This window comes from Passer domesticus, chromosome 1 (genome assembly GCF_036417665.1).
Source record: "Passer domesticus isolate bPasDom1 chromosome 1, bPasDom1.hap1, whole genome shotgun sequence".
Classification (NCBI taxonomy): domain Eukaryota; kingdom Metazoa; phylum Chordata; class Aves; order Passeriformes; family Passeridae; genus Passer; species Passer domesticus.
The window spans coordinates 160,648,682-160,667,490 of NC_087474.1; the positions used below are offsets into that span (position 1 = coordinate 160,648,682).

The 18,809-nt window shown below is 49.0% G+C and overlaps 2 protein-coding genes across 6 annotated transcripts; one reads left to right on the forward strand and one right to left on the reverse strand.

The window, feature by feature from the left end:
* Positions 1-56: 56 nt before the first annotated feature.
* Positions 57-15,070, reverse strand: EEF1D (eukaryotic translation elongation factor 1 delta). Of its 5 annotated transcripts, XM_064399480.1 has the most exons (9): positions 9,509-10,696; positions 7,707-7,830; positions 5,994-6,065; positions 2,866-2,934; positions 1,681-1,777; positions 1,486-1,589; positions 1,032-1,268; positions 269-463; positions 57-158 (listed from the first exon to the last, which is right to left on the reverse strand). In XM_064399480.1, exons 1-9 carry the CDS (start codon positions 10,657-10,659, stop codon positions 120-122), a joined length of 2,088 nt encoding a protein of 695 aa, XP_064255550.1. In that variant the 5' UTR covers positions 10,660-10,696; the 3' UTR covers positions 57-119. The 5 variants fall into 5 exon arrangements, with proteins under 5 accessions (XP_064255550.1, XP_064255569.1, XP_064255555.1 ...); XM_064399499.1 differs by lacking the exons at positions 2,866-2,934; positions 9,509-10,696 and adding an exon at positions 14,918-15,070; XM_064399485.1 differs by lacking the exon at positions 2,866-2,934 and having other exon boundaries at positions 9,509-10,695.
* A 154-nt stretch (positions 15,071-15,224) lies between these two features.
* Positions 15,225-18,469, forward strand: TIGD5 (tigger transposable element derived 5). Its single transcript, XM_064399517.1, has one exon. The coding sequence runs from the start codon at positions 15,721-15,723 to the stop codon at positions 17,473-17,475; it is 1,755 nt and encodes a 584-aa protein (XP_064255587.1). The 5' UTR covers positions 15,225-15,720; the 3' UTR covers positions 17,476-18,469.
* The last annotated feature ends 340 nt before the right edge of the window (positions 18,470-18,809 follow it).

Here is an 18,809-nt window from a genome sequence, read left to right on the forward strand (position 1 = left end):
TCCCATCAAACCCCCCTGGAGAAGCTGCACCCCAGGGAAAAACCCACGACCCAACGTGCACTCCCAATGTTCATCTTTATTAATTCCAGGTTCGGATCAGGGGGATACAGTTTTCCCTTCTAAATCTTGTTAAAAGCAGCAATATCCACGCTCTGCACCTGGAAGGGGACAAAAGCTGGAGTCATCCAGGTGTTCCCAGGAAAACACACCTGAGTTAACCCCCTCCCGTGGGTGCCAGGCCCTTCCCACATCCCATCCCAAGACTTACGTAGTCCTCAAACTTGGTGATCTCCTCCTCCAGGATGTCTGTCCCGACCTTCTCGTCCTCCACCACGCACTGGATCTGGAGTTTCTTGATGCCGTATCCGACTGGGACCAGTTTGGAGGCTCCCCACACCAACCCGTCCATGTGGATGGAGCGGACGCACTCCTCCATCTTGGCCATGTCGGTCTCGTCGTCCCACTGGAAAAGTGGGAATTGGGGAGGTTTTAGTGTTTTCCTGGAGACCATCAGCAGCTCCAGGTGACATCTCTGGGAATGTCACAACTGATCCCAAGTGCCCACAACCCTTTCTTGGCTGGAAAAGGCTCCAGGAGACCTCAGAGCCCCTTTCCAGTGCCTCAAGGAGATCCAAGACTTTGGACAAGGATGGAGTGACAGGACAAGGGGGAACGGTTTTGAACTGGAATGGGGTAAGATTAAATGGGATATTGGGAAGAAATTCCTCCCTGGGGGGATGGTGAGGCCCTGGAATGGAATTCCCATAGAAGCTTTGGCTGCCCCATCCCTGGAAGCATCCAAGGCCAGGTTGGAGCAACCTGGGATAGTGGAAAGTGTCCCTGCCTATGGAATGACTTGGGATTTAAGGTCCCATCCATCCAAACCCATCCCAGGCTTCCACAGCAACAAATTCCACCTGTCTCCCAGCCCTTGTTTGGAATTCCACAGGTGCCACCACCACCACCCACATGGATGAGAGAGGATTCCCAGCCCCACTCCCAGAGCTCCCAAATCCCCAAATCCCACTCACTGGCTTCACATCCAGCAGGATGGAAGACTTGGCGATGAGCCCCGGCTTCTTGGCCTTCTTCTCCGCATACTGCCGGAGCCGCTCTTCCCGGACTTTGGCAGCTTCCTGGTCTTCCTCCTCATCGTCGCTCCCAAAAAGGTCAATGTCATCATCCTCATCATCCTCAGCAGCAGCTGGCTCGGCTTTCTTGGCCGGGAGCTCCACTTTTTTGGAGGGAAGGCTGAACGGTTCCACTTTCTTCACCGGATCCGAGGTTTTTTTTAAGGGAAAAAGAGGGAAAATATTAACACAGAGTTGGAGCAGAGCATACCAAAAAAAAGCTCAGGAATGGGAATCTCCACTGCTCAGGACACGCTGTGGGGTTTATATGGATGTAACAGAACAGGACGTTTGTCCACATGGATGTTTGGTTATGATTCCTGGAGAGAAATTCCAGCATTTTTCCAAGGCTCACCTGGGTTGGAGGAACAGATGAGGGCTGGTGGGAAGTTGAGGATTTCTCCAGAGCGTTCAGGCGGCTTTCCAGCTTGAAAATGGCCATCTGGAGGTCTGCAACCACTGGGAAAAGGAGGGAAAAGTAGGAAAAATGACCCTTCAATTCCCAGCTGCGTGTCAGGTCTCCAGCTAGGAGAAGGAATTCTCCACTCACCACTGCGGAGGTTCTGGTTTTCCACTTCCAGGTGGGAAATTCGGGACAGGAGCTCATTTTGGTCACCAGCAGCTCCAGAGGGGGTTGTGCTTGCACTCTGCAACGAGGAAAACACGGATGAAGTTGAGTTGTTCCCCCTCCTCCTGAAAAATCCATGAAGCAAAGCAGAGTCGTGTCTTCAAGGAGAGAAGGAATTTCAGGAGCTGAACTAAAACCAAGGATATTTTCTCTAAATTAGGACAGAAACTAATGGAGCAGCTCTATAAAATGAAGCATGGACTAAATCCCGAGGTATTTCAGCTGGCACCAAGGAGCAAAGGATAAAATCACTTTTCCCACTCTCAGATCCCAAAATGCCACTAAAACCACATAAAATTTATATAAAATTTCACACCAAGCCCCTTAAAAATCTTGGGAGTCCCTTGGTCTCCTCTCCCAACCCACTGAGGGACAGGAATGACCTGCCTAAGTAACACTGGGAAAGCTGGAAAGATCCCAGGAATTCTAGACTCCCACCCTCCCCAGCCCAGCCTTTAATTCCTAACAATTGCAATCTGCTTTAACATATCCTGAGGGAATAATTATTCCAACTCTGGTTTCAATGGATTTTTGACAGCAAAAAAAAAAAAAGAGCTTTTTCTTTTTTGTTTAATGCTAAGGAGGTTCCTTATCCATCAATTCCAGGCAACAAAGGGAAAGAAAATAACAGGATTTGCCCTTGAATTGTCATTTCTAAGTGAAGAGAGAATAATTTATTCTCTTTTATTCCAGTGTGGAATCTCAGCAGTCATGTAAGATGGGAAGAGGGAAAAGCAGGGAAAGATGAAGAATACAAGGTACAAGGATAGGTCTGAATCATGGAATGGTTTGGGTTGGGATTTTAAGGATCTTCCAGACAATGTTCCACTACCCCAAGCTGTTCCAAGCCCTGTCCAATTTGACCTCGGACACTTCCAGGGATGAGGCTGGGAAATCCCAAAGGGGCAGGAAAAAATTCCATCTCAGCTGCGGATTCAGGCTCAGGAAGGTGAGGGCAGATCCCTGGACATGGAGCTAGGATGGGATCCCATTATCCAGGTTCATCCCAGTGCCAAACCCTGAGGAAGGAGAACTTGCTCCACATCCTCATCCCGCCAAATCCTCTCCCGTTTTTCCACAGGCTCCATCCATGCACGGCTCACTTACGGCGGAGCGTCCCGACTGTTTCTTGGGACGGGCACAAGGAGCTTCCTTGCTCCGAGCAGGGGTCTTCTGCTGCAGGGTGGGAAAAAGTTTGGGAAGATGGGAAAAGGTTTCGCAATTCCAGAGGGAACTCAAGCGCAGGGAAGAGCCGCATGCAAGGGGAAGTTATGGAGCGGTGGGAAACAGCCTTGCACTGCAAACGTTCCCCCAGGAATTCTGGGGTCTTCTCCAGGAACATCTTGGTGTCTGCAGGGAGCTCATGCTGTGGGCTCATCACACCATGCTTGATGCTCCAAGGATGGGAATCATGGAATTACAGAGGTGGGAAAATCCCTCTGAGCTCATCGGGTCCAAGAGTTCCCCCAAGGCCACCACGGAGCGCGTCCCCAAGTGCCACATCCACAGGGATGTCAAATCCCTCCAGGAATGGGGACTCCACCTCTGGGCCAGGGCTGGACAGCCCTTTCCACGAGGAATTTTCCTAATATTCCAGCTAAATTTCCCCTCTGGTGGTTTCCTCTCATCCTGTCATTCCCTGGGAGCAGATCCCGATTCCCACTTGGGAATGCTGTCAGGGATTTGTGGAAGTGAGAAGGTCCCCCCTGAACCTCCTGTTTTTTTCCAGGCTGAGCCCTCCCAGCTCCCACAGCTGCTCCTGGTGCTCCAGACCCTTCCCAATCCATTCCCTTCCCTGGACACACTCCAGCCCCTCAATGTCCTTTTTGTCCCAGGATTTGAGGTGCCCCAGCAGTGCCAGCACTGGGAGAGGAGATTTCTCTTCCCTGTTCATAATAATTCCTCAAAAAAATTAAAAAAAGAAGGAAAAGCATGGGAAGGGCAAGGGATACCTGTCCCAAGCTGAAGCAATCAAGAGATCTTAATTGGAACCCATAAGACAATGCAAGAGGCACAACCATGTCCCAAATCCTTAAAAATTATGGAAAATATTGCCTTTATGAGACTGTGAGATGCTCCCTGAGGAGAGGATGCTCCAAGCTTTGGGAATGTGGGCACTACACTTACATTACAGCACACAAAAACCATTCCCTCTTCCAACTTCCAGCTCCAAACAATCATCCAAAAATTTTATCAGGAATAAGAATTCAAAATTCCACAGGTGGGGAGCTCCACAGCATCACTTCCCTCCCTTCCTCTGCTCTCTTGTATAAAGCCTTCAAATCCTTTATTTTTAATCCATGATTTTTTGTGCTGAAAACACCTCAAAGCTGCAGCCTGTCTCAAATATTCTGGGCAGCAGAAGTGCTTGGGAAAGCTGGAATTGTGCATAAACTTAATTATCCACACAAATCAAATCCCTGGGAATTATGAAGGGCACAAAACAGGAGTTTGGCAGAACAACTTGGTGCATAAACATCTGTTATTCCCTGAGGTTTGAATCCCTAAAATACATTTTAAATATCAGAGACAATAATTTTTTTTTCTCACGCTCAGGTGGAATTTCCTGTTCTACTTCCTGCTTTTCCTCCTAATTGAGGAACTCCAGACTCTCATCACATTCCACGTGCTCATTCCCACATTTTATGTTATGACACAATCCCAGCCTGAAATTCCCAGCAAAAATGGCACTAAACTCCCGTTTTCCCATCTTTTCACAGCCAGCTCTTCCCTTGCCACATCCTAAGACCCCTCACAATAACTCTGGAGAAAGAAAAGACAAAAATCCTGGGATTTTTGCTCTTCCCACTTTTCTCTGGATTACACAGCATAAATTTTGGGGGTTGGGAATGCAAGGAAGAAGTTTAGGAATGCTCTAAAGTCCAGCCTGGTTATCCACCATTTATGATGATCCTTGAGGGATATTCCAACTATTTTTTCAGCCATGTGGAAGATCCAACCCCTTTCCCAGGAACATAAAATATCCAGCAATTTTTTACATCCAGCACTAATCCCCAGAAACATCTCCAAACAACTTATATCCCAAAATTCCTATCCTGGCTTGGGGCTGTTGCTTTACCAATTCCCTGTTACAGCACCTGGATAATCCAATCTTCTGTGATTCTCTCCCAAAAAAAGCTCTTTAACAGGAGTCAGGAAAGAAATTCCACATCTTTGGCAAAACACCCTGGAAGATGAGGATGAGCAGCACTTCCAGGTGATTTGGGTTTAGATTCCCTGCCCCTTGCCCAATTCCAAAAGTTCTTCCCAAAGGAACTTTTTACCTTGTTTGGGATGGGGGCCTCCTTTAGCCATATTTTTTTTTAATAAAATGAGCGAGTTCCTGAAAATTTTTCCTTAAGCTGTTGACTGAAATCCTGATTCCTTATATTAATCCCAAATGCCTGGCTCCTTTCTGCTGGTATAAGGAGGAATATGGAATATTCCCCTTGGGAAAAGGGGAATTCCTTGTTATTGCCTGATATTGGACTGATCAAAGATAGAAACTGAGGCCAAATATTGGATGGATTCCTTTGGGAGTCCCACTGCAGAGGCAGGAAATCAAGGCACCTGGGCTGTATTCCATGGATTTTCTTTTCCCATAAATCCACTCATTAGTATTTTAACTTCCTTTAACAAAAATGAAGATTATTTTTTTAACTGTCTTGTCAGCACTCAGCACAAAAACACCTCCACAAAGAGTACATTCCCGAGCTCCTCCAGGATGCTCCAGCCTCGGAGCTTGTAGCCAAGCTGAATTCCCTGGATGCAGCAGATGGAAAATACAACTTTTTTGGGTTGTTTTTTTTTTTTTTTTTTGCACATCCCCTAAACCGGAAGCAAAACAGGGAAGAGAAGGTGGCAGCCCAGTGTATCCCAAAAAAACAGCCACACGCTCAGCGAGTTGGAACCTGTTAGTTAAGACCCATGGGAACATCCCACCAGGAAAACCCAAAAAACAAAAACAAAAAAACAACAAAACCAACAAAAAAAAAAAAAAAAGAAAAAAGGGAAGGAAAAGCCCAATTCAGGGAATTCTTTCAACCCAAATCCAGTTTTGGCAGCGCTGCGGGCGAGCAGCGCGTGGGGACGGGGCGGAGCTGGCTGCACACCTTGGTCTTCTCCTCTAGCTTCCAACCAAGAAGCCAAACGGTCTATGGGATTAGAATTCCATAAAAAGAAAAAAAATAAAAATGGGATGCAGGCAGCCAGCTGGTGAGAGCTTGGGTACTCACTCCGGCCAGCGATTTCTGGATATTCTCCCTGGCTCTGGCAATGTCGCGGAGGATCGTGCTGGCTCCGTTCTCCTGCAAACAGCGCAGAAAGAACCAAGAGTTTCTTTTTTAAAAAAAAATATTGAAACATGGAGGGGGAAAAAAAATTCATCAGGGAAGTTTAAAAAAAAAAAACACAATGAAAGGAAGGATCGAGGGAATTGGGAAAATTGGGAATTGTTCTTTCCATGATTCAGTGATTTTTGCGGTAAGGATTGGGGCTAAATTGGGCAGTCCCTGGTCACGTGTCCAGAAGGATCATCCAGTCAAAGAGCTTTTAAATTCCCTATAATTACCCTGAAAAGTTTGGGATGCTGCCAGGAGGTTGGAGTGACTCCAGAACTCCTTAAAAACCCAGCCTCCAGCAGGATTTTTCCATACTATTACCTGAGTTCAGGCAGGAAGTGACAACCCTGACTCTGCTCTATCCAGAGGTGGGACCCAGAACACCTGGAATTTTTTCCCTATGCTCCTGCTGCCATGCCTTAGCCTGGATTTCAAGATTCCCTCCCTGGAAATTCCATCATCTGTTCACTCCTTGCCCTTCCCAGACTGCAACCCCTCCCCATCAGCAAGATCCGAAATGTAAAATTTCCCACAAACCCCCAAACCCTGAGTTAAACAGAAAATAAAGGACAAACAGCCTGGACACATCCAGGTGGGCTCCACATCCTGCTACTTCCAAGGAGGTTTTAAGACTATTTTTCCATGGGGGAAGTGCCTGATAAATTCCTGTAAACATCCCTCAAACCACCTTTCCCACACCAAACTCCTTCACTGGAAGCTCCTGATGTGCCTTGAAATAGTTGAGCTGTTCCAAGAGGTTTTCACTCCAAAACCTACTTCCAGCTCTCATCCAGAGCTCCCAATGTTTTTTATTCCCAGTCTCCCAGGTGCTGTGCCAGAACCTAAGCCAGGATGGGCAGCAGGAATAGCTGGAATGTGCCTAAAAGTTAGAATTCCAGCAAAAAGCTTCCCTGTAAACACTTGGAAAGAGGCACAGAACACTCAGCATTCCAAAGGCACAAGCAGTTAGGAGCAGGAAGAGGTTAGGAAAGCTCTGAACCTTGGAACAGGAATAATTTTGGGATAATATGGAAGCTGGAAATATTTCAGCTCAGCAGGATCATGCTTCCCCCTCCCCAACTCACCGGTACCACGAACAGAGTCTTCCACTGGAACACCTGGAATATTTCCAGGAGTGCAAAGAGAGGGATAAAAAAATCCCCCCCAAAAAATCCTTGCAGCTGTGGTGCCTCTGCTCAAACTTTAGGTTTGTATTCCCTTGGAATATCCCAAAGGACTGCTCCAAAATGGAAGCAACGCAGCATTTTCCCTGGATGAAGTGGGACAGGGATGCTCTTTGCCAATAAAATTGGGGATTTAGGGATTTCCAGCTCAAATTGTGGCCCCCACAAATTAAGGATAACTTCTGGAAGCTGGGACTGATTCACCTGTTAGAAGGACAACTGATCTCCCAATTCCTTGGGATCAAATCCTTCAGATTCCACAGAAAACAAGGAAAAAAAAAAAAAAACCGAATGGATCTTAAACAGCTTAGAGAGCTCCAGGAAGATTTGGGGGAAAAAATAGCACTGGGAGTGGAAATCCCACAAAAATCCAGGTGGATCATGTCCTTTGACTTACTCTGGAATTCCTGGGATTGGGAATTACCTGCTGGCGGGAGGGGCCACCCATGGGGCCGTTCATCTGCTCGTAGAACCTTCGCTCGGCGTCGTCGTATTTGAACTTCTCGAACCAGATCTTGTCGTGCAGGAAGTAATCCACAGCCATTTTCCTGGGAAAATATTCCACAAAAAGTGAATTCCCGCAGGGATTGAAGGTTAACAGCCCGTCAGGAGCGGTTTCTGTGCCTGCAGCTCGGCTTGGCTGCGGATTTAAGTATCCAGGATCCTCTTAAAAAAGCAGGGCAGATTAAAAACCCACCTGCCTGACCTGGGTGTGGAGTGGGGACGGGATGAATCAGCTGATCCAGACTTTATTCCACAAAAAAAAAAATCCAAAAAAACCCCAGGATTTTCTAGTTCATGCTGAGGAAAATGTCTTGTGTAGGAGAATAAAAAGGGAATTGAAATAATGGAATAGTTTGGTTTGGAAAAGACCATGAAGATAATTTAGTTCCAGCCCCCTGCCACGGGACACCTTCCACTCTCCCAGGTTGCTCCAAGCCTCATCCAATTTTTCCCTGGATACTTCTAAGGATGGGGCATCCACAAGTTCACTGGGAAATCTTTACTAAAAAAAATAAGCAACACTCGAGAGGGGACAGACGTGGCACTACAGGGAAAAACAGCAAAAAGCAGCCCAAATCCTGCTGGGAAACAGGGGATTTTTATGGAGCAGCTTCCAAAGGTGGGTTAAATCCTTAATTTGAAGGGAAACAGGGAAACAAGAGCCCTCAAAAAGGAGGAAAAGAGGAAGTGCCCTGAATTCCAGCAAGGGACAGAGACAGCAGAAGTTTGAGGAGGTGGAGAGCAGCACAAGAAAACCACAACTGGAGCAGGCTCCACAAAGACTCTCCTCATCATTCCAAATCCCACAGTTTTCCATAAAACACTTCCAGGGAAGCCAGAGATGATTTTCCTGAAATCAAATCCTTCCTTATCTCATCTACCCACTTGGAAGAGACCAAAGGCCACCAGACACAGGAGCTGCAGCAAAAGAACTTTCCACACCCAAATCTCCAGGACCTGCTGGAATTCCAACCAGGATCATTCGCAGAAAATCCCAAATACAAACAAATTTATCCCGCTTTTTTATCTGGATGTTCCCAAATATCCAGTTATGACCAGCTAAAGAGAAAATAATCCCAAACAGGACCAGGTGAAAGGTATTTGACCCCTAAATCCCTTGACACAAAGATCCTAAAAGCTTTCCAACAAATCCCAACAAAATTCATGGATCAGAAGTGTCAGAAATAAGGACGGATGCTCCAAGAGTCTTTTTTTTCCAGGAAAATCCATCTCCACCTTAGCTCTGCCTTTGGAGAAGATCCAAGGGCATTCAAAAAATTAACAGACTGGATAGAAATTCCCTCAAAAAACCAAACTACAGCACATGCTCCCACCAGAGTGATTCCCTAAATGGTATTCCAGTGACTTCCAAACCTTCTTCAAGCTGGATCCTGGTTATGATGCAGATTTTTATATGGAATGAGAGGATGGAAAGGAGGATGGTGCTGAATCCATGCAAAAAGGGGGATAATGAGCTCACTTCCCAGCCCTGCCTTTAAACATTCAACCTTTAACTCCATACAAACACAGCCTTTATCCACCAGAATTCCTCAGGAAAAGGGAATTCCTTGAAGGATTTTCCCCCCTGCCCACCAGGATCATCTCCAAGTCCACCCAGTCTTCTCCACATGCAAATTCCTTTTGGCTCAATCCCGACCTGGCTGTTTTGTTTTTTTTTTTTTTTTTTTGCATGGGTGTTACCCCCAAAGAAACTTCTCCTACTTCGTTTCCGGAGCGGGAATGCTCGGAGCAGCTGGATGGGAGGGATTTTCTGCAGCAGATTCCCGGATCCCTGTTTTCTCCGCTGCTCTGGCCGCTTCCAAGGCGAAATATCTGGATTCAGCCCTGTCGTAGGTCACCTTATTCAGCCACACGGATTCACTGTCCTTGTGCAGGAAAAAGCAGGTGGGATTTTCCTTGGGAATATCAGGGAGCTCAGGGTTGGTGGAGGCGATTCCCGTTTCCTTCCCAGGGTTGTGGTTCTTGGATTCTTCCGGGCAGCCACGTTGGGTTTTATCCGAGGGGTGCCCATCCAACATCTTCTCATAAAAATTCTTCTCAGCATCATCGTAGAGAGGCTTTTCCAGCCACACCTCGGATGCCAGAACTTCCCAGTTGGAAATCTGCGGCTTCCCGTTGACCGTCTGCTGGTCGGAGCTGGGCAAACTGGGAACGGAGGCCACGGGAGAGTTGGGAATGCCAGGAGCCAAGCCTGGCGTGGCAGGAGTGGGCAAGGCCGTGCCGTAGCCCTCATCCGGCGTTCCCAGCCTGGAATTCGCCCACGCGGATGGGATGGCCAGGACGTTGGGAGGAAGGAAAAACTGGGATTTCTCCATGAACGCCCTCTCGGCCTTATCGAAGTCAAACTTGTTGATCCAAACCCCTTGGACAACGTGGTGACAGGCGGCCAGGTTTCCGTGGGAACACGCCGGGAGCATCCTCACCTTGGGAATATCTTGGCTGGATTTCGACCTGGCCACGGCAGGAGATTCCTCAGCCATTTTCCCAGTCTCGGGTGATTCCCAACTCTGGGAATCCGCCAATTTTATCCTGTAGGCGCTCTCGGCGCGGTCATACAAGGGCTTGTCAAACCACACGCGCTCCGCCGACATTCCCGCCAGGATCGCCTCCAGCTTGGAATCCTGAGCTTTGGCTTTCGGGGAGCGCTTCCTTTTCCTCTGCTTTTTGCCATTCCTGGGTTTTTTCGGGTCCCCCTTGAAGTCCCCCTCGATGGAATCCTCGTGGCAGATCCCGTTGACGGCCTCGGGCTCCGGCGCTTCCCGCTGCTCCGGCGCTTCCCGCTCGGCTTCGTCGTTCCGGTGTTTTTCCAGCCAAACTTTGTCCACGGAGCAGGGATTTTTCCGTGTCCTCATCTTCCCAAAATTAAATGGGCAGCATGGAGAGATAATAACAACAAATGCAGTGGCAGCAGAGCAAAGAAAGAGCATGCAGGAGATGTTTTTATCCACTAATATTCCCGGGAAAAAGCGCAAATATTCAATTTATTTCTCCTTTTTGGGATAAGCTTGAATTCCAAAGAATTCCTAAAATATTCCTGCCAAGAATTCCCCCCATTACTTGAAATTTTAAGGCAGGAAAAAAAAAAAACAAAAGAGGATTTTGTTCAAATCCTTGGGAATTATATGATATTATTCCAAGTTAGTGGGTTAGTCATTAATTATTTGTTACTTATTCCCAATTAGGCAAAATTTTGGGAAAACTGGCTCCAATTTTTGAGTTTTTGGAGGTTTACTCTTGATTGGGTTTTCGTACTAAAAGGCAGCTGCTGAAAAAGTGGGATTGAATTTTGGGATATAATCCAAGTTATTGGCAAATTAAATTTGTCCAGGAGCTGGAAATCTCATGATTAATTCAATAATTAATTAATAAAAATTGACCCGTGGCAGACTGCCAAATAAAATTCTCAGACAGATGAAATATCCTCAAAAGTTTGCAATTCCAATAATTCCTTGGAGATTTTGGAAGCCTCAAGTCCAAGGCTTAACTTTAAATTTCAATTTAATTTTCAACTGTCGTTTAATTTAAAATTTATTGATTTGATTAAAAATATAACATAAAATTTACACATAAATGCTTTTTTCAGGTCTTGAATATTTCCATTTAAATTTACATATTAATAAAGTTTTGCCTTTACACATTTAAATTGATAAGAGTTTAAGATATTAATTAGATTCCAGGTAGACAAATTATTAGAAATGGCAAAAGGAGATTTTTCTTTTTTTTTCCCCTGGAGTTGGGAAACTTTGATACAGCTAAAAATGCTCAAAAACTGAGATTTCAATTCTGAATTTAAAGAAAAAATCGAAAATTAAAACATATTTTGAATTTTTGAATTTATTTTATGTTTTTCTCCTTTATTTTATAGAGCAATAAATTTTTGTTAAAACCTTTACACAGAAATACATTTATTATAGTAAATAATGACTAAAACAATAAAAATTTATAGAATTTTGCATTAAGAAATCCTACAATTTCTTCCTTTTTAATCTAAATTTAAAAGTTGCATTTTTTAAAATTAAATTCAAAAATTAATTTTGTTTTAAAATTTTTTTAAATTATTTTGCTCCAGTTTTTAAGCAGCTCCAAGCCCTGGAATTGCAGCCCTCATGGATGAGGTGAATTATGGAGTAGGAATTCCATAATGAGGAACTCCCAGGAGATTCCCTCCCATTGCCAGAGCTGAAATTAATTTTAAAAAACTCTTTAAAATTAATGATTTCCAAGAAAACTCCGCAGGAATTTATCTAATAAATATCCCACTGGTGCTGACATTCCTGGATATTCCAGAATTCCCAAAAAAACCACGCAACAATTAGAAGGTACTTACTTTTTTTGCTCCTATGGCAGCATTAAAAAAAAACACAACAGGATAAATTTAGAGAAGAATTCAAATTTTTATGGATGCAACAGCTCCTCATCCAAATAATTAAGAATTAATGGGTTAATTAATTAACATATTAAGTTTGGAGCTGATGAACTTTCCAGAACTCCATGAAGTTTGTGAAGCAACACGACAGAAAATGAGTTTATTTTCATTTTAATAACCAGAAAAAGAACATTATTGTGATGTTTTCCAAAAGGATTTTCCCATCCCAGCAGCCTGAGAATTCCCAACCTGCCATCCCAGTCCTGGCATGTGTTGATGGAATTCAGGATCCCAATTTTTGGGTGATTCCAAACATTCCTGCAGCACCTTTTTGCTTCCATGAGCAGCCAATGTTCAGTCCTGAAATACCCCAAATTTCCAAGGAAATAAAGCTTCTAAACAAGGAAAAACTGGGAAAAAAAAGTAATTTCTCTTCTGTGTCCATCAGTTTTCCTGGAAGAACCTGGGAAAAAGGAATTTTAATCACACAAACCATCAACTTTCAACATTTTCCACTCAGAATTGCCATTTTTACCTCCACAAACACAAAGCTTTAGGATTAAAAACCACGCTGTGGCGTTGGGAATGTTCTCCACTGGGAAAAGTCACAGCCCAGAAATTCAGGATGAGTTCAAGAACCATCAGAGAAATCAAATCAAAATATTAACATTTGCATCTAACATTCTGTTCATTTAAAAGTAGATTTTCTGTTGGTTTAATTCCCTAAAATTGGCTCTTCCTAAATTCCTGCTGGCTTCATTCCCTAAAATTGGCTCTTCCTTAAATCAGAGCTGTTATCATCACCTTTGCTGTGAGACAAAGCTCCACATTCCAGGAAAACACCTCAATTCCCATCCCTGATCACCTAAAACCCACAACTTTCTGCTCCAAGCTGAAACTTCCTAATGAGACAATCATGGATATGGGAAATCAGCAGAAGGGAGAGATTTGGAAACTGTCACCTTCAGGAGAAATAGCGGAAAAAAAAAAAAAAAAAGTTGGGAATGAGCAGCTCAGGTGAGGAAAAGTCCTACCTGAAGGTCAGGGAGAAATGGGACACACCTGGAAAAGGAAAGAATTACAGCAGAACAGCTCAGAAAAAGGGAATTTCTCATCCCTAAGGATTGTGATTATCGGGATCCCAATCAATCCCAAATCATCAGTGACCTGGATGCGACGGAACGAATCCATCCGGAATTTCTGGGAACGCCGATGCAGCAGCCTCAGCAAGTTTAGTCAGGGATGTAATCCTTCAAAAAACCCCATGGAGCACAACAACAGGCTCTGCCCGTTCCCAAAATAGTTTGGAAACGGATCCCTGAGCATCAAGATCAAAAAAAAAAAAAAAAAAAAAGAGAGGACAAATCCCACCAAGGTGACGGAAATTTGGGAACAGCAGCACGAGGAAAGAGGGACGGGTGAGATAAGCAGAGCCCAGGTGCACCTGGAGTTGATTTTCCAGGTTTCCCAGCTCCAGGATAAGTTTGGAAAGGCAGCCAAAGTGGGTTGGGATATGGGATGGATCGGCTGCTCCGTGCCAGGACACGGCAGCAGCTCCAGTTTCCCTTTGCAGCAAGTGACTGGACAAAAAAAATCCCAGGAATGGGGGGAGGAGCAGATCCTTGAGGCACCTGGAGCAGCTGGGGAAGTATGGGATCCTTAAATTCCCTTTCTCACCGGGGCAGGAATAACATTGATCCCTTTCCCCCTCACCCCCAATCCAGACTTGAAAAGGTGAGGCTTTAATACATCAGGAATATTCCCAAAAAAACAGGGAATATGTCCCCAAAAATCAGTGGAAATCCACAAAGGCTTAGGGAGACCCCCACCCACCCCTTACCTGTAACAGAGAACTCCTAAATCCTGGGAAAGGAAAAGGACCAGATAGATATGGAGAATCCTAAAATCCCCCCTTCCCTGTGCCTGGCAAGGGGAAAGGGATCTCCCACACCCTCTTTTTTGGGATGTGAGGAGAGATCCCACAGGGAATGTAGAGGGGGCTTCCACATGCCCCTTTCCCGAACTTTTAAGGGAAAAGGAAGCTAAAACATTGGGAGTGGGAAGTGACACCACGATATTCCCTGGGATTTTAAGTGGGGAAAGTAATCCCAAAAAACAAGGGCACCCCCAAATCCTTTCCTTCAGGACTCTTAGGGACTCCCATGACCCCCCTTTGCAGACCTACTAAGGGAAAAGGGACTGAAAACATGGGGAAAGGGGGGTTATCCCAGTATTCCATAGGATTCTAGGCATAGAAAAGTTATCCCAAAAGCCAAGAGCACCCCAAATATTTCCCCTCAGGACTCTGGGGGAATGGAATGGACCCTAAAGACAATGGGAGAAACCCCCAAACTCCCTTTGCTGAGGCTTTTACAGGGGGAGAGACCCCCACAACTCCCCTCTTCCCACCACTATGAGGGAAGCAGCCCCATTCCCTATGAGGAGACCCCCAAATCCCTCTTTCCGCAGGAAAAGTGCCCTCAAGAGAATAAAAGGGGTGATCACAACCTCCTTCTTGGGGATTCTAAGCTGATAAAGGAACTCTACACACCCTAAAGGGCCCCCTGAGCCCCTTCCCCACAAATATCATAAGGGTCCCCCCCACCTCCCGCCCTGGAGGGATAAAGGACACCCCGGAGACCCCCGAAAGTCCCACTAACGAGGTTCAGGGAGGGGGATAAAGGATCCTAACTGGGAACATAAAGCTTCCTAGGGGCTGGAAAGGGCTGGAAACCAGGACTCACCGGCAGCTCTGACCCCTTAAGACCCCTCCGCTCCCTTGGGCCGCCGCCGGGATAGAGAGGGGCGGCGTGCGCCGCGCGGAGGGTTATGGGGGAGGCGCGTACCACACGTGGCGCGCGGGGGGGGTGGCGAAGGGAGTGCGATACGGGGAGACAGCGTGTCACACGCACAGCGCGGGGCCTGTCCCCCCCCACAATAAAAGAGACATGTGGAACATCACGGCAGGATGGGAGCGGGATGCGCGAACAGCCCCTCTGTCACTATTAGGATGCGCCGTCTCCCCTTTTCCTTGCCAAGTTGGATTCGTCCTCGTACCTCCGCTGGCGCCTGTGGGTTGTACCACTCTGTGAAAAGGGGGATGCGCCACCTCGCTGCTTCCTCCACGCTACTTCCCTGACGCCCCCAGAACGATTCCCTGTATTGTACGAAGGGCGTTAAAGGGCGGAGAGGGCTCCGTGTTGTGCCTGCGGCGCGTTGTCTCATTCCTCGCCCTTCTTATGCCTCCCGTGAAAACCAGTGGAACAGCTCAAGGGTAAAAGCGACGTGAGGGGAGGGGGCAGCGGCGCTCTCCCCCCTTTTCGCAAAGTGGTACAACCCACAGGAGCTGGTAGAGATAGGAGGAAGGATCCAACTTGGCGAGGAAAAGGGGGGAGGGGAGCGGCGCAACTTAGTGGCCGCGGTGGGCTGCGCGCATGCGGGGCAGCGGAGCTGAGACAAAGGCGCCGCCGCGCCCCCCCCACCCCATCCCCGCGTCCCTCCCCGGTTATAACGCGCCCCCCATCCCCATGGATGCGGGGGTCTCTCCATGCCCGGGGGGGAGCCGGAGGAGGGCGGGGGAATGGCGGGAGGGCGGCGGGCAGGAGGAGGAGGCGGCGGCAGCAGCAGCAGCAGCGCATCACCCGGGGGGGTGTCGGTGAAGATGTCGCTCCGCCGCGCCTACTCCATCAAGGACAAGCTCCAGGCCATCGAGAGGGTGAAGAAGGGCGAGCGGCAGGCGTCGGTGTGCCGGGCTTTCGGCGTGCCGGGGGGCACGCTGCGGGGGTGGCTGAAGGACGAGGCGAAGCTCCGCTGGTTCCTGGAGCAGCTCGGCGGCGAGGTGGGCACCCAGCGCAAGAAGATGCGCTTGGCCAACGAGGAGGAGATCGACCGCGCCGTCTACGCCTGGTTCCTTGCCCTGCGCCAGCACGGCGTGCCGCTCTCCGGGCCCCTGATCCAGGCCCAGGCGGAGGCCTTCGCCCGGCAGATCTACGGGCCTGAGTGCACCTTCAAGGCGAGCCACGGCTGGTTCTGGCGCTGGCAGAAGCGCCACGGCATCTCCAGCCAACGCATCTACGGCGAGGGCGGCCTCCCCACCGAGCCCGAGCGCGCCCCGGCCGCCCGCGCCGAGGTCCTGCCCGATGCCGGCGGCTACGGGGACGAGCAGATCTACAACGCCAACATCACCAGGCTCTTCTGGAAGCTTCTTCCCGGTGCTGGGATCGCGGCGAGGCGTCCGGCCCGCGGCGAGCGCGTCACGGTGCTGCTGGCCGCCAACTTGACCGGCGCCCACAAACTCAAGCCCTTGGTGGTCGGGGGTCTCCGCGATCCCGCCAGCCTCAGGCATCACAACCAGGAGAAATTCCCGGCTTGTTACCGCTACAGCCCCGAGGCCCGGCTGGCGCCGGCGCTTCTGAGGGCTTGGTTCTTTGAGGACTTTGTGCCGGGCGTCAAGCGGTACCTGCGGCGGAGCTGCCTGCAGCAGAAGGCCGTGCTGCTGCTCAGCTCCGCTCCGTCCCGCTCTGCAGCGGGGGCTGAGGATTCTCCGCCGCTCCAGACTCCGGATGGGTCCATCCGCGCGTTGTTCCTCTCCAAGGGTCCCTCTGGGAGCGGTTTGGCTGGAGCAGGAGGCCGAATCCCGGCGCCGCTGGAGCAAGGCGTGGTGTCGGCCTTCAAGCAGCTCTACAAGCGGGAATTGCTGCGCTTGGCCGTGTCCTGCGGCGGGCCCGGCAGTCCCGCGGACTTCGTGCGCTCCTTCCTCCTCAAGGACATGCTGTACCTGGCCGGCCTCTCCTGGGATCTCATCCCGCCAGGATCAATCGAGAAGTGCTGGCTGCTGGGGCTGCGCGCCGCCTTCGAGCCGCAGCCCGGCGAGGAAGAGCACGGCGACGCGCCGGGAGGGGAGGAAGGCGGAGGGGACAGCAAGGTCTTCAGTGACCTGACCCACCTGGCCGCCTTGGCCTTCAAGCGCTTGGCTCCCGAGGAAGTGTCCGACTGGCTGCACTTGGACGACGCAGCTCCAGGTGTGGAGGAGGACGGCGATGGCGAGGAGGACGCCGAGGAGGAAGGCGCCGAGGGCCGCGAGGAGGATGAGGAGGAAGAAGCGGCTGGTGGCAAAAAGGGCGGGGAAGGAGGAGATCCTTTGCTGCCCACGGCTCGGGAAGCCATCCAGGGTCTGGAGACGGCGCTGCGCTGGCTGGAGGGACAGGACCCCCGGGAAGTGGGGCCGCTGAAGCTGGTGCAGCTGCGCTCCCTCATCTCCATGGCCCAGCGGCTGCGCCGCGGCCGCAGCCCCCAATCCTAGGGCAGGGGTGAGCGCCACTTTTTTGGCTACCAACCACCCCTGGTTGGCCACAGAGCTGGGGACACCCCGGTTGTCCCAGGGGGATGGCAGTGGAGGTGCCACTCGCCCCTCTGTGACCGTGATCAGGAGGCCCAGATGCCTGTGGGTCACAATTCAGGGGATTTTTGTGCAACAACTCGAATTCCAGGGTTGTTCCTTACCTAAATATACTTAGGAGGTGCTATTTTTTACATCCCTTGTGGCTCCTGGTCACTGGCACTGCCAGAAAGGGTGTGGATTCCCCCCCCAAATTGCCCAGTTCCCCCAATTCCATGGGGAGAAGGGGTGAGGGAAGGACCATGGTGTCCATGGGATAATGGGGGATGTTACACTGAAAAATCCCCAAATCCCAGAGCAGGGTTGAGGTGGGCACAGCCAGCTGGACGTGGGCCACTCCTGAGGTGCTGCAGGGGAAACATTCCACCTTGGAAGAGGCTGGTGACGCCCTTCCCACTGCCACAACAGAATCCTGTTACACCAGGATGGTTTGGGGCTGGTTTAAGACCATTTCCTTCAGGCACTGGATTGGGAAAGGGACACTTGGGTGGCACCCACGAGAGAGAGTCACCTCCATCATTCCCACCACAGCTGGGACCACGGAGAGCTGCTGATCCAGGTACCATCATCCGAGCATCCTGGTGGAGCTGGAGGCTCCAGGGATGGGGTTGAGATGTTCCTCACTGGGTTTGTGGGGTTGGAGGACACGTCTGGGTGAGTTGAGGTTGGAGCAGGGAGGGCTCCTGGCACTGCCGTGGAATATTGGAGGCATCTGATAGGAATTGACCTGATTTGGATGAAATTTTAGGGTGTTTAGCTGAATTACTGGGAGAGGGAAATGAAATTACTCCTCAGTGCTGCCGTGCCTCGTGTCAGCGGGCGGGTGGGGGTTTTTACTTGTCGGTTCTTTGTCTCCTCGCTGCAGAGTTTACGGAAATTAAATGGATTTTTATTCCCATGTGGAGGTTGTCGTCTGTGAACTGTCACGTGGAGCCATCCCAGAGGGATTTGGGGTGGCACCAGGGGGATCTTCATGGGGTTGTGTCCTCTCCAGTGTGGTTTTCTCCACGCCAATGGGGTGTAATCATGTAAAATCACATTTCTGTTTATTATCTTTTGCACCAAAATCACCCCACAAAAAGATTCTGAAGCTTGGGTGTGGCTTATTTCAAATGGGAGTTTGTGAATGAAAGAAAGTTTCAGTTGTGTGACAAAAATGCTGCAAAGATCAGCAGAAGGTGCTGGGCTGGAGGTCTTTGAACTGGTTTGAGGGGGTGAGAATATAAAATTATGGAACA

What these genes read in the sequence shown, in the direction of transcription:
- EEF1D (XM_064399480.1), bottom strand. Translation starts at nt 10,659, where the DNA reads ATGAGGACACGGAAAAATCCCTGCTCCGTGGACAAAGTTTGGCTGGAA. An exon ending in ATTCCCGCTCCGGAAACGAA is followed by an intron (nt 7,831 to 9,508) that starts GTAGGAGAAGTT and finishes ATATTTTCCCAG; the next exon opens with GAAAATGGCTGTGGATTACT. An exon ending in TCCAGAAATCGCTGGCCGGA is followed by an intron (nt 2,935 to 5,993) that starts GTGAGTACCCAA and finishes CCCACCCTGCAG; the next exon opens with CAGAAGACCCCTGCTCGGAG.
- TIGD5 (XM_064399517.1), top strand. Translation starts at nt 15,721, where the DNA reads ATGCCCGGGGGGGAGCCGGAGGAGGGCGGGGGAATGGCGGGAGGGCGG.